The sequence below is a fragment of the Pongo abelii genome, chromosome 2 (assembly GCF_028885655.2).
Source record: "Pongo abelii isolate AG06213 chromosome 2, NHGRI_mPonAbe1-v2.0_pri, whole genome shotgun sequence".
NCBI classification, from domain to species: Eukaryota; Metazoa; Chordata; class Mammalia; order Primates; family Hominidae; genus Pongo; species Pongo abelii.
This window is the reverse complement of record NC_085928.1, coordinates 8,671,641-8,686,081: the sequence shown is the minus strand read 5'-3', so window position 1 is coordinate 8,686,081 and position 14,441 is coordinate 8,671,641. Positions and strand designations below refer to the sequence as shown.

Sequence of the window (14,441 nt, the reverse complement as noted above, 5' to 3'; positions counted from 1 at the left end):
GAGAGTGAGTGAGGACACTTCTCTGGAGGAAATGTCTTCAGCCCAGGATCCAGGGGTGGGGGGAACCTCGACCATGGGGTGGGTTGTTCCTGCCATTGTGGGATCAATGTGGCTACAAGACCCGGGCAAGGGACTCCTCACCCAGGCCTGTGTGCTCAGTAGAGTGACACTTCCCTCATGGGGAGGTCGGGGTGAGGGTGCCCCTGCCAATCACCAAAGAGCCCTCTCCAACACAAACCCAATGGGGGGAACCTGGGGTGTCCCTGGCAGAGAAGGGACCCAGCCCAAGCTTCCTCTGCCCCTCAGGCACCAACTGCTTCTTGCTCAGGGGGTCCCCCAAGGGTTTAGGGACAGAGGGAAGGTCTCGCAGGGCTCTGGGCGGCAGACTGGCAGGGGCAGCATGTCTACCACCCCAGGCCTGGAGACTAGTTGAGGCACGTGGCCACCTGGGCCGCCTCTGGGCTCAAAGATGAGAGAACCAGTCCTGGGTGCAGTGGCTTGTTATAGAAATCTGTTTAATGGTTTAGGAATGTGTACACTCTGGCTCTGCCAAGTTTCCATAAAGGCAACTTTTCCATGTTTTAAAAAATAGATTTGGTATAAAGATTTATATATTCATAAATAGGTGACCTGAAAAATTACCAAATGCAAATGGAATACTTGCGCTGACTGAAGCCCTGTTCACCCCAAGTCCAGGCCCTGCAGGGGTCAGAGGGTCTCTGCTGGAGGAGGCCCCAACTCCGGCAGCCTCTTAGGGAAGAGAAACTGAATTAAATGTGTATTAGGAACCCCTCCAGCTCCTTAAGCCAGCATCACACTAGCCCCACCCAGGCCTCAGCCCACCTCCCTCTGCTTCCCCCCACCGGCCACCTCCACCATTGCCCTCTCCCCTGCACTCTGGCCCGACCCCACCTGCTCCCACTCTTTGGCCATTTATCAACAAAGGAAGAGATGGCACTGTTCTCCTTCCGCCCCAGAGCCCAGGCTGCCGGGAGAGCTTGGCCTGCCAAGGGGAGGAAACAAGCCGGCTTTGTTTTGTCTCACACACTTCCCCATCTTCTCTCCCAGCCCAGTTTTAAGGGCTGGAAGGGCAGTGGGGCCCCCTCCCGGTGGGATACAGCAGGGCAGGAGCCCCTGCAACCCCAGGTACAGGTCTTGAGCCCCTGGACACCGGCTTTTGTGCCTGAGAGGGGGTGGGAACGCTTCTCTGTAGGAAATGGCTTCAGTCCCTCGACCATGGGGTGGGTTGCTCCTGCCAGGGGGTACTAGGGGTAAGGCCCCAGGGTGGAGCCGGTTCTGGGAGCTGTGTCCAGCTAGGCCATCTGTGACCCCAAATGGCATGAATAAAAGGGCAGGTTGGTAAGAGCCAGGGGAGGGCATGGGGCAGGGAGACCAGGTTGGCCCAGACAGGACAGAGGTGCTCCAGGGGCATGGTGCTGGAGTGAAGCCAGGTGGAGCTGTGGAGCCTTTGAAACATCCTGAGGGCCCAGGCCTGCCACAGGGTGACCTGGGCAGAGGAGAAGCCCAGAGGACAGCAAGGTGCCCAAATGAGAGGTCAGGGCTTCTGGGGTGGAGGGACGGGGTGGGGGGGCACAGTGGCAGTGGGGGAAGGAACGTGGAGTCCCAGGTGAGCCTGCTTTTCCAGGCCAAGCCCTTGGAGTGAGGCTGCTCCTGCCTGGGGGGCAAGAAATGGAAGTGGCTCACAGTCCAAGGTGACAAATGAACCCATCACCGGTCAGCTACCATCCCTGTGAAGGAGCCAGGGTGGAGGGCCCTGTCCATGTCCTCCCTCCCTCCCTAAGCCCTGAGGAAGGTAACAGCCCCACCTGTGAGGCCCCGGCCTGGAAGCAGAGTAGGAGAGCCGGGCTTCTCAGAGGTGGGCAGTGGTTGGTGGTGGGCAGTACCGGTAAGTGTGGCTGGGACTTGCCCTGGAACTGGGGCTGAAATTCAAACAGGGAAGCCCAGGCCTTTGCTCCCAAGACCCCGTGCATGCTCCCTGTTCCCCCAAAACAGAGGGGCTCTGCAAGGACAGGCTTCATGGGACTTCTCTTCCAGAGTGGGCCTGCAGTGAAAGACCAGCTCAGCCCCTTCTGACCATGTGACCGAAGAAACATCAGCCCCAGCAGAAAGGTTGTGAGGTTGGAGGAAGGCACTGCCCACGGCACATCCAGTAACAGTGGGGTCTGGGGGCACCCCTCAGTGCCAGGCACTGTCTGCCCTGCAAGCGGAGCCCAGGCACTGCAGTGGAGGCGCAGGGGCAGAGCCCAGACCCCACTCAGCTCCACTCACCCCTGCCACAAGCAAAGCTGCTGAGAAAGGGAGCCAGGCAGCCTTGCCTCTGGCGCCACCCAATCTGATGCACCCAGACTCCCCTCAATGCAGGTGCCAGCCCCCCAGCTCCTGGCAGCCTTCCTCCCCTGCAGAACCAGGCTCAGCCATTCCACAGGTAGCCTCCCTGCCCAAAAGGAAGCCTGGCAGGTGAGATGCTGGCTCCACCACCAGCATCAAGCCCTGCTTGTCTCAGTCTCAGCAGAGGAACCCCTGTCCAGGCCCCAACCCTGCCTCTTGGGTCACCGTGGCACTGCTGTAAGGCCTGCTCTTGCCCTGTGGCCAGGCCTGCCTGGAAAGTGCTTAGTGCAGAGGGCAGGGAGGCATGGGGGAGGCATCTCACTGGCCCAGGGACTGCACTGAGCCATGCCTGGCCTGGCCTTGGGAGCTAGACCACAACCTGATGCAGCCCTGCTCATGGGTCCAAGAGCTGCTTACTTCTGGGGGCACCCATGCTGAGGGGGCTGCAAGGCAGAGCTGGGCTGACACAGACGGACTGGGATTGGCTAGGGAAGATCACCTGGCCCCTCCAGCCCTAGCCCTGGCTCTCTTGTCACTGTGATACCTCTGAGCCACATGCCCAGAGGACAATGCTGCTTCCCACATCCCCCCACCCCACTTTTGCCTTTTAACCTTGGTGCCCAGCTCAGGGTGAGGCAGTTAAGGGTCCAGGGAATAAAATGGGCCAGGCCAAGGACCGCCAGGGCCTTTCCTTTTTTGTCTGGGAGACTCGATTCCATAAACTAGACTGGGACCCACGCTCAGCTGGCAGGATTTCTGCTTGTGGGGTAAAGCTGGGTGCCTTGCGGTGCCCTCTCATCCCTGAGCCTCAAGGATGCAAGCTTCTACTTGGACCTTAAATGTCCACTTTCCCATCTCATTCCCCCACCCGCCAGACTTCTGAGTGCTGGCACTGAAGGATTAGCTAATTTTACAACCTGAGTGGCAAAACACTGGGCCCCGAGCCAGCAGACAGTCTCTACCTAGCTGTGGGCTGTGACCCCATGCTGTGCTGATGAAAATGAGAAGCTACACGGAAAGTCAGAAAACTCAGAGGTCCTGATAAGGCAGTGAGCCAGACCCCAGGGAGATGTCTGTGAGTGCTGCGGGGGCAGTGAAGGCAGGAAGCAGGTTCCCTGCCTGGAAGGGGCTGGGGCTTCCCTGGAGCTGCGCTCAGGCACTGAGTCTGTGGGTCTCATGGCTCTAGCTCTGCTGCTCTGCGCAGAGCCCCAGGATGACCGGGAAGAACCCAGGGTACTGGGCACATCCCTGGAAAGCAGCAACCTGCTGCCACAGGTTAAGCAAACCCATGAGAGGAAACGGTCAGAGCCAGCAGGCATGGGACAGGGAGGACCGCTGGCCCCTCCTACTGTGGCCCACACCGGCGGGTTCAGGCCAGTCTTGGAATGTGAAGATCGTGGAGGGCCAGCTGCTGGCTGGCAGGGTGACCCGCCAGGGTATCCTGCTTCCCCTTCCTCAAGGAGAGCCTCCATCCCGCAGCCAGGCCACAGGATGCAGAGCTCCAGAGCTTCACCCGGCTGCTGTAGTCGCCGGTGCCCAGGAGGGCTGGCTCTGGAGGGCTGGGCTTGGCAGGCTGGGGACAGCAAGGAGGTGGGGAGCCCCCAGTCTGCCGGCCTGGCCCTGGTCAGCACCCGCAGCCCCACCCTTCTCCGATGTCCTTGCTGTTCAGCTGGATGTGGTCAGGGCTCTTCTCGCTGAACAGGGGGCCCCCGTGCCGCATGATGAGCTCCGTGGCCACCCTCAGGAAGGCCTCCTCCACGTTGCTCGAGTCCTTGGCAGACGTCTCAATGGCACACAGGATGTCATAGTGCTCAGCCAGGCTCTGTGCCTCAGCCAGGGAGACCTCCCGAAGCTCGCTGAGGTCTGACTTGTTCCCTGCAGAGGAAAGCCAGGGGCAGCATGAGGCCATGGGGGCTGGGCAAGCCCAGTCCCACCTGGGAGGGTCACGCTGACAGCCCCATGCCACTCCCTTCCACCACTACAAAGGGACACCCCGGCATGGTCATCTGTTTTTCTTTAAAAAACCTTTTTTAGGCCGGGTGCAGTGGCTCACACCTGTAATCCCAACACTTTGGGAAGCTAAGGCAGGAGGATTGCTTGAGCCCAGGAATTCAAGACCAGCCTGGGCAACATAGTGAGACCCCATCTCAATTTACCCAGATCCTCCTAGATGGTATGAGATGACTTCATTATGTTCCAAACAATCTGTTAAATTGCTCCTTGACCCAATTTCTAGAATAATTTTTTAAAAGTCTCTACACGGTTGACTTTTGTAATGTGGTTATAAGGAAGACAAAAAAAAAAAAAGAGTCTGGGCCAGGTGCAGTGGTTCATGCTTGTAATCCCAGCATTTGGGAAGGCTGAGGTGGGTGGATCACCTGAGGTTGGAAGTTCAAGACCAGCCTGGCCAACATGATAAAACCCCATCTCTACTTAAAAAAAATACAAAAAATTAGCTAGGCGTGGTGGCAGGGGCCTGTAATCCCAGCTACTCGGGTGCCTGAGGCAGGAGTGGCAGGCGGAGGTTGCAGTGAGCCGAGATCGCACCACTGTACTCCAGCCTGGGCAACAAGAGGGAAACTCCATCTCGAAAAAAAAAAAAAAGAGTCTGTAAAGATCTAAAATTTCCTTGGTAACCTTAACTGATGTAGCAACCAATTTCAAAGTGTGAAACTTATTTGGATCCTGATCTCAACAAACTGGAAAAAATAAAACACATATGAATTTTATGAGCAATTATAAATCTGAATACAGACTGGCTATTTGATATTATTAAGGAAATGTCAGTATTTTTAGATGAGAAAATAATATTGCTGTTTTTAAGTGTTCACATATTTTGTAGGTTCATGCTGGAATACTGCCAGGTGAAATGGTTTGATGTGAATTTGTCTCAATAATCTGAGGGAGGGGAGGTGACATGGTACAGATGAGAGGAGGCTGGACTTCAGTTGCTAATTGCTGAAGCAGGGTAATGGGTACCTGGGGGCTCATTATTATACTATTCTAAGCCAGATATAGTGGCTCACACCTGTAATTCCAACTACTTGGAGGTTGAGGCAGGAGGATTGCTTGAGGCCAGGAGTTCAAGATCAGCCTGGGCAACATAGCAGGACTGCATCTCTAAAAATATATGTATGTATATAAGTATGTATAAATAAATAGATAAAATACTATTTTCATAGCTGTATAAAATGTTCCATAGGCTGGGCGCGGTGGCTCACGCCTGTAATCCCAGCACTGTGGGAGGCTGAGGCGGGTGGATCACAAGGTCAGGAAATCGAGACCATCCTGGCTAACATGGTGAAACCCCGTCTCTACTAAAAATACAAAAAACTAGCCGGACATGGTGGCGGGCGCCTGTGGCCCCAGCTACTCGGGAGGCTGAGGCAGGAGAATGGTGTGAATCCAGGAGGCAGAGCTTGCCATGAGCCGAGATCACGCCACTGCACTCCAGTCTGGGCGACAGGGTGAGACTCTGTCTCAAAAAAAAACAAAGTTCTATAATAAAATGTTTTTTAATTAATTATTTTTTGGAAGACAGAGTCTTACTCTGTCGCATAGGCTGGAGGGCAGTGGCACGATCTGGGCTCACTACAATCTCCGCCTCCCAGGTTCAAGCGATTCTCCTACCTTGGCCTCCCCAGTAGCTGGGATTACAGGTGTGCGCCACCATGCCTGGCTAATTTTTGTATTTTTAGTAGAGACGGGGTTTCACCATGTTGCCCAGGCTGGTCTTGAACTCCTGAACTCAGGCAATCCACCCCACCTCAGCCTCTCAGTGTTAGGATTACAGGTGTGAGCCACCACGCCAGGCTGGAATGTTTTTCAGAAATGTCCTGGATAAAAGGGAATTGGTGGCTGGGTGTGGTGGCTCACGCCTGTAATCCCAGCACTTTTGGAGGTCGAGACGGGTGGATCACAAGGTCAGGAGATCGAGACCATCCTGGTCAACATGGTGAAACCCCATCTCTATTAAAAATACAAAAGTTAGCCAGGTGTGGTGGTGCACGCCTGTAGTCCCAGCTACTCAGGAGGCTGAGGCAGGAGAATTGCTTGAACCCGGGAGGCGGAGGTTGCAGTAAGCCAAGATCGTGCCACTGCACTCCAGCCTGGCGACAGAGTGAGACTCCGTCCCCCACCCCCAGCAAAAAAAGGGGGGGAAATGGTTAGGCTAGGTGAGGAAAGCTCTGTTCATGCCAAGCACTCCATGTCCTAGTCTGAACAGGCTGTGGAAGGCAGGCCACATGGAACCAGGCACCACCCTCTTCCTGGCTAGAGTCAGGTCCAGGCCCTGTCTGTACATTTGAGTCAGAAGAATCAACCTGTTGGCCCAGCTACTCGGGAGGCTGAAGCAGGAGAATCGCTTGAACCGGGGAGGCAGAGGTTGCAGTGGCTTTGCAGATCTTGCAGAACCAAGATCACGCCACGGCACTCCAGCCTGGGTGACTGAGTGAGACTCTGTCTCAAAAAAAAAGAATCAACCTGTTGGGGTGAGGACCCCAGGGATAACATAAGAGCTAAAGAGCTTCTCCAGTCCAGGTCTGGGAAGGTTATATATAAGGAAAACAAAGGTAAACTGCATCCTTCCACAGCAGCAGTTCTCAAAGTGGGGTCCTTGGACCAGCAAGGTGGGTGTCACTTGGGAATTTGTTAGAAATGCACATTCACGGGCCCCACCCAGCCCGCCTGGATCAGATGCTCTGGAGGTTGAGGCCCTGCAGCTGCACTTGAAGAAGACTTCTGTGGGATTCTGAGGCACGGAAGCCATCAAGTGTCCCTGCTCTGTGTGCGGCACAACAGAGAAAGCCACAGACTTGAGGTCAGCAGAAGCAAACTCAAAGCCTACATGTGTATGCTCACAGACCATGTGGACCCAGATAAATCACTCTACTTTTCTGAGCCTAGCTCCAGCCCCTGTTAAATGAGGAGAAGCCGGGGTACAAGAGCTAAACCTTGACACATGTGAAGAACTGCAGAGCAAACTTCAGCTCCCTTTCTTCTTTCCTCTAATTCCAATTTTGAATATAACTTTCTTTTTTTTTTTGAGACGGAGTCTTGCTCTGTCACCCAGGTTGGAGTGCAGTGGAGCGATCTCAGCTCACTGCAAGCTCCGCCTCCCGGGTTCATGCCATTCTCCTGCCTCAGCCTCCCCAGTAGCTGGGACTACAGGTGCCTGCCACCATGACCGGCTAATTTTTTTGTATTTTTTTAGTAGAGACGGGGTTTCTCCATGTTAGTCAGGATGATCTCCATCTCCCGATCTCGTGATCCGCCCGCCTTGGCCTCCCAAAGTGCTGGGACTACAGGCGTGAGCCACCGTGCTCAGCCTTGAATGTAACTTTCTAAGTGATTAGCGGGATCAGGATTTGCAAAACCATGGCTCAAACTCTGGCTGGGACTCCCTCTGAACTCAGGGTTACCCTGTGTTTAAAAAGCAGAGGGAGGCAGGGACAGGCAGAGTGATGGGATTTGTGATCCCGAGGAACCCCCAACTCACCGATCAGCAGCTGCACAATGTTGGAGCCCGCGTACTTCCTCACATCCTCAATCCAGTGAGGCACCGACAAGAAGGAGCTCCTCTTGGTGATGTCGTAGGCAAGGATGGCCCCATTGGCACTGCGGTAATAGCTCTGGGTGATGGTGCGGAACCGCTCCTGGCCGGCCGTGTCCCAGATCTGCAGCTAAAGAAATAAGGTTCCTCAGTGAACCCAGTGGCACAGGCTGAACATGGGGACAGGCAGAGTGACCCCACAGACCCACACCCAGAGCTGTGGTTCCACTGGGCTAGGAGGCCTTCTGAATCCTTAGAAAGCAACTCAATGGCTCAACCTTGTTGGAAAAACGGGGAAGCAAAGGGAAGGTGAGCAGCCCGTCCTGGCCCTCTAGGGTCCCCAGGGAAAGGTGGAGGAAGGGGTATACTCTGAGCTGGCCCAGGTCCTCCGTGTGCCCCTCCGTGTACCCGTCTCCCCTCAGCACTGGGCCCACTGCTGCGAACACAGAACCACCAGTGCTCAAGCGGCCGGCGGCTGGAAAGTTGGTTCCAGGTGCACTGCACGGCCAGCAGTAGGCACAGCCAGCAGTTCACATGGCCAGGTACCCTCCCCTACAAGAGCATCATGTACCCAGCTATGTGTGAGGCTCCTCCAGCATTAGGGTTCCCTCAGGACTCTACAGCTTGGTGATGAGGACTGTGGGAAAAGTGACTGGTGGTGGCAATGGGCAGAGTCCTCCCATGGGGCCTTTGAGTACAAGGCAGTTTCCATCAGCTGACCCAGCTTGGCCAAAGCAAGGAGCTTTGGCCACCCATGTCTTCATTTAACACCTACTCTGCTCCACCTCCCACCAGACATGGGCTGTGGAGAAGAGGTGCCCATGGGTGGGAGGAGCTTCCCTAGAGTCTTTTAGAAGCAGAGTCCGGCAGGATGGATACCAGGCCGGGCAGGGGCAGAGGTCTGTGCGGGGCTAGGAGGCCACCCACTCTGGGCAGAGATCACCAGCCAAGGGGCATATGCCAGGGATCTTGGTGACCAAACACCTTGGGGATTGGGCGTGCCTTCTCTGCCCCACCAATCACAGGTTCTCGTGGCTCTCTGAAGACTGACACCCAGCTTGTGGCGTGTGCCAATCTGCAGGTCCGTCAGCCCCCTTTGCAGGCACAAACACTCGTGGTGCCTCTTTACCTAGTTCTCAAGGTATGTGAGAAAGGTCTTTCTCTCAAGGTCTGTCTGGGGTGGGGAAAGGCCACAGAGGCCCAGACAGTTCCTGAAGGCAGGGCCTCTGCCCCTGGCACTGTGGAGGTGACCACCATTGCCCCAGCCCCAACACAGAGAAGTCTAAGAGTGAAAGCTCTGGGCCACAATGTGCCAAATAAGACTCCTCTTTCCTGAGTTGTCCCATTTACTCCTCAGTGAGTGGCTCTAAGAAAACCAGGCCTATGTTCCATAGTTCATGCGTCTTGCAGCTCACGCATGGCAGCATGGGGTGAAGTGCAAGGTTTATGTGTGCACCACACAAGCCTGGGATCCAGATAACCTCTGGTGTGGAGATAACTCATCTCCACACATAACACGAAAGACACCAGCCAAACAACAGCAAAAACGCAACACAGAAGAAACAACACAGAGGCAAAGTACTCAAACAATAGTCAACGTTTCAGAAATAGGGAAAGACTCATGGAACAAGGAAAGAATAGTATCTTTTTTGGAGAGGCACATTCAGAAAGAAAAAAGAGCTCAATTAAAAATATGATAACATACATGAAAAATGCAACATCAGGGTTGGAAGATAAAGTTGAAGAAATCCCTCCAAAGTAGAGAAAAAATACAAAGAAATGGAAAAGAGAGAAAATAAAATTGAAAGCCAGGTGCGGTGGCTCACGCCTGTAATCCCAGTACTTTGGGAGGCCAAGGCAGAAGGATCACCTGAGATCAAGAGTTCGAGACCAGCCTGGCCAACATGGTGAAACCCCATCTCTACTAAAAATACAAAATTAACCAGGTGTGGTGGTGCACGCCCGTAATCCCAGCTACTGGGAAGGCTGAGGCAGGAGAATCGCTTGAACCTGGGAGGCAGAGGTTCCAGTGAGCCGAGATCGTGCCACTGCACTCCAGCCTGGATGACAGAGTGAGTGAGACTATCTCAAAAAAAAAGAAAAGAAAATAAAATTAAGAACCAGCCTAGGAGAGCAGGATAATCAGAGTTTCAGAAAAAGAGAACAATACAATCAAGGAGAGGAAATCAAGTATTTCAAGAAAAGTATCCAGAATTGACTGAGGGGCCCACCAGGCACACACACAATGGAACAGAGCAGACCACACTGCATCCATGGGCGGAAATGGATGTTCTTACCAGAACAACAGGTAAGAAGAAAGAACACAAAAGACCCACGTGGCATTAGACAGCCAACAAAACAATGCCTTAAAATGAGGAGAAAAATTATCTCCAACCTAGAATTCTCTACCCAACCAACCAGTAGTCAAGTGTGAGGGTTTAATAAAGGCATTCCCAGACATACGGTCCTTGAAAAATTCACCTTCCTGCCACCCTTCCTCAGGGAGTGACTGAAAGTTCCTCTACCTAAAGAAGTCAACAAAAAATAAGAAAATGTGGGATCCAGAAAACAGAGAGTTCAACTGAAAAGGGAGGCAAAGGGAGATGCCAGGATGATGGAAAGAGAGATAAATCCCAGGATAATACCTGAGCAGCAGCCTAGACATCAGCCAACCTGGAGCCGGTCAGAGGGCTCCTGGAGCAGCTTCCAGCCATGGCAGCATCGCTAGTGGCAGAGTAGCCCTCCCTCCACACACACCACAGGACTGGAGAAAATATATGAGGCTGTCGTTTTTGAAATGTAGACAACAAGCAGCCTGAGACCATAACCCCTAAAAGAGGAAAAACTCATGAAAGGCGCCTCATGATCATAGTGACCCTCTACCTGGGAGTTTCCTGACCACGGGGCTAGAATCCAGGGAGAGCACAGTAGTCCCACTGAGCTAAGGAGGCAGAGATCAGGGTCTGGAGCAGATGATGTGATGAAATGAGGAGACATAAGCAGGGGGAGCCCAAAAGTCTATGTGAGGTGTCCCAGTGAGCTCTTGACCGGAGAGTGCCCCTTCCAGAGTTGAGAACAGACCAGAGACAGAGGTTCAGGAGTGCTAGGGGATGCTGAAGTTCCAAGCCAGACACAGTGAAAAGGACTCATTAGTGTCTCATTAGCGCCCCGTATATGAGCTATCAGAACGTCACTATGGGTGAGGACCATGCCTAAAGAATAGGCCTCCATAGACCTGCCCTCACCAACATAAGCCTCGGGTTTGGAGGTTGAGTTCTGCCACATTAGCGAGGCTCAGAAACACCTTAGTCTTTCCACATATCCACCCTAACAAAACATAAAAAACAAGCCTAAACAAACAACTTCAAGGTGATCAGCCAGTAACTGAATTGACTACTAGGACAAGAATCAACACTCTTCTAAAGAAGATAACAGAATCCAGAGTCTTGTTAAGTTATCAACCACAATTTCCATATACTATTGAAAATTGCTAAACATGCAAAGAAATAGGAAAATATGAACCACAGATAAGGGAAAAAGTAATCTATTGACACTGATGCCAAAATGGCCCAGATATTGCATTTAGTAGGGAGACTTTAAAGCAGCGATTTTAAATATGTTCAGAAAATTACAAGGAAAGTATGTTCAAAGAATTAAAGAAAAACATCATCATAATGAATGGACGAATAGGGGATTTAAGGAAATAAATGAAAATTATTTCTTAAAACATTAAAAAATGTTTTATTAGACTATTTATTATTATTAAAATTACAGGCTGTGTGCAGTGCTTCACGCCCATAATCCCAGCACTTTGGGAGGCCAAGGTGGGTGTATCACTTGAGGTCAGGAGTTGAAGACCAGCCTGGCCAACATGGTAAAACCCCATCTCTACTAAAAATACAAAAATTAGCCAGGCATCGTGGTATGCTCCTGTAATCCCAACTACTCGGGAGGCTGAGGCATGAGAATCCCTTGAACCTCAGAGGCAGAGGTTGCAGTGAGCCCAGATCACGCTACTGCACTCCAGCCTGGACAACAGAGCAAGACTGTCTCAAAAAATATATTTACATTAAACTTAATTTTTTTTTTTTTTTTGAGACGGAGTCTCACTCTGTCGCCCAAGCTGGAGTGCAGTGGTGCGGTCTCGGCTCACTGCAACCTCCGCCTCCCGGGTTCATGCCATTCTCCTGCCTCAGTCTCCCAAGCAGCTGGGACTATAAGCGTCCACCACCATGCCCAGATAATTTTTTGTATTTTTAATAGAGACAGGGTTTCACTGTGTTAGCCAGGATGGTCTTGATCTCCTGACCTTGTGATCTGCCCACCTCAGCTTCCCAAAGTGCTGGGATTACAGGCGTAAGCCACCGCGCCCGGCCTTAATTGTTTTTTTTGGGACAGAGTTTCACTCTGTTGTCCAGGCTGGAGTGCAATGGGACGATCTTGGCTCACCGCAACCTCCACCTCCTGAGTTCAAGTGATTTTCCTGCCTCAGTCTCCTGAGTAGCTGGAATTATGGGCATGTGCCATCACACCCAGCTAATTTTGTATTTTTGGTAGAGACAGGGTTTCTCCATGTTGGTCAGGCTGGTCTCGAACTCCCGACCTCAGGTGATCCACTCGCCTCGGCCTCCCAAAGTGCTGGGATTACAGGCGTGAGCCACTGCGCCCAGCCTAAACTTAATTTTTAAATTAGTGGAAATTCTAGAACTAAAAATTATAATAAATGGAAAATTCACTGGATGAGCTTAATAGCAGATTATAGATGGCAGAAAAAAAAAATCTGTGAACCTGAAGAAAAATCAATAAAGAGTTAGTATGAGGAAGGGGGAAAAAAGATTGAAGAAAATGAATAAAATCGCAAGGATATGTGAGATAATACCAAACTGTCTCATACTCACATAATTGCAGTTCCAGGAAAAGATAGTGATAATAAGGGAAAAATACCAAAGAAGTAATGACTGAAAAATCTCCAAATCTGATGAAACACACCTGGCTTAAAGATCCAAGAAGCTCAGCAAACCCCAAGCAGAAAAATACAAAACACACCAAAGTAGATCACAGTCAAAATGACAGAAAACAAGAATAAAGGGGAAATATGAAAAGCAGTCTGATAAAAGACATATTCTATACATGGGAACAACAATACAAATGACAAATAACCACTTCTCAGAATAATGGAGGCCAGAAGACAATGCTGAGAAGTGCTAAAAAGAAAAAAACAAGTGCAGAAAGAAAAAACTCTCAATGCTGAAGTCCTTGTCAAACACAATTTTCCCTCATAAGACAGGGTGATATCAAGACATTTTCAGATAAATGGAAGTAGAGAGAAGCTCCTTGGAAAAAAGCTGCCCTGCAAGAAATGCCAGATGGTACCACCGCACTCAAGCCTGAGCAACAGACTGAGACCCTATTTCAAAAGAAGAGGTGGAAGTGGCTGCTCTAGGGCAGGGGGTTGGCAGTATCCTAAGACCTTCTGCTACCAATCCTTGTAGAACCAAATGACTCCTCAAACCATACACAAGTTAAGTTTGCTTAAAATAAAAACTAAATGAAAAACCAACAAAATAACTACTGATGACCTGATGCTCTGTCACCAGCTTTGTGTCTCTAGGCTTAAACTTCATTCTGTTTTTCTTTTTTTTTGAGACGAGTCTTGCTTTGTCGCCCAGGCTGGAGTGCAGTAGCGTGATCTCTGCTTACCACAACCTCTGTCTCCCAGGTTGAAGCAATTCTCCTGCCTCAGCCTCCCGAGTAGCTGGGATTACAGGCGTGTGCCACCACACCCAGCTAATTTTTGTATTTTTAGTAGAAACAGGGTTTCGCCATGTTGGCCTGGCTGGTCTCCAACTTCTGACCTCAGGTGATCCGCCCGCCTTGGCCTCCCAAAGTGCTGGGATTGCAGGCATGAGCCACCGCGCCCGGCCATTCTGTTTTTCATCCGTACAAAAAGGTGCTGTCAGAGTCAAATGACCAAACCCATGTGCCCAAGTGCTAGCATGGAGAAGGTGCTGATAAATGCATCCGTTTAACAATATTTACTGAGCTATTATAATTTTGTGGCAAACGTTTTTAATATACACAAAGGAACTTTAATGCAAAGGAGAATATATAAAGTACCAAAAGAAAAACATATTGGGCTGTGTACATGAGTCGTTCATTTTTCATTCAACATGTGCTGAGCTCCTGCCTTGTCCCAGCCTTTGCTCTGGTAACTGGGGATATAGCAGGGAATGGAGCAAAACCAGCTCCATCCTAGTAAGAGGAGACAGAATGTGTCACAGATCCTTTTAGAAGGTGATCATGAGCACGCTACAGAATGTGAAAGCCAGGCAGACATCCCAGGGGGTGGGTGCCAGTCTATTTGATGATCTGAGCAAGTGTCTGAGCTGAGGCCTGAGTGATGAAGAGCCAACCACATGGACGGTGTTCAGGCAGGGGAACAGGGCAAAGGCTCAGAGGCAGAAGAATGCTTACCGTGTTAGAGACATGGAAAGGGCAGTGTGGCCAGATGGCCGTGAAGAAGGAAACTGGGAGGAGACAT

At 51.4% G+C, this 14,441-nt stretch overlaps 1 protein-coding gene across 2 annotated transcripts in view; it reads right to left on the bottom strand.

Annotated features, from left to right (window-relative positions):
* Window positions 1-498: 498 nt before the first annotated feature.
* Window positions 499-14,441, bottom strand: part of RAB43 (RAB43, member RAS oncogene family) — a 39,078-nt gene continuing 25,135 nt past the window's right edge. Inside the window, exons 2-3 of one of the 2 annotated variants that reach the window (XM_063722448.1) lie at window positions 7,847-8,030; window positions 499-4,224 (exon numbers count right to left, since the gene is read on the bottom strand). In XM_063722448.1, coding sequence (XP_063578518.1) covers window positions 3,974-4,224; window positions 7,847-8,030 — 435 coding nt within the window. In that variant the 3' untranslated portion in view covers window positions 499-3,973. Of the gene's footprint in view, window positions 4,225-7,846; window positions 8,031-14,441 lie in introns of those variants that run through there. The other variant, XM_009238414.4, reaches the window with a different exon arrangement.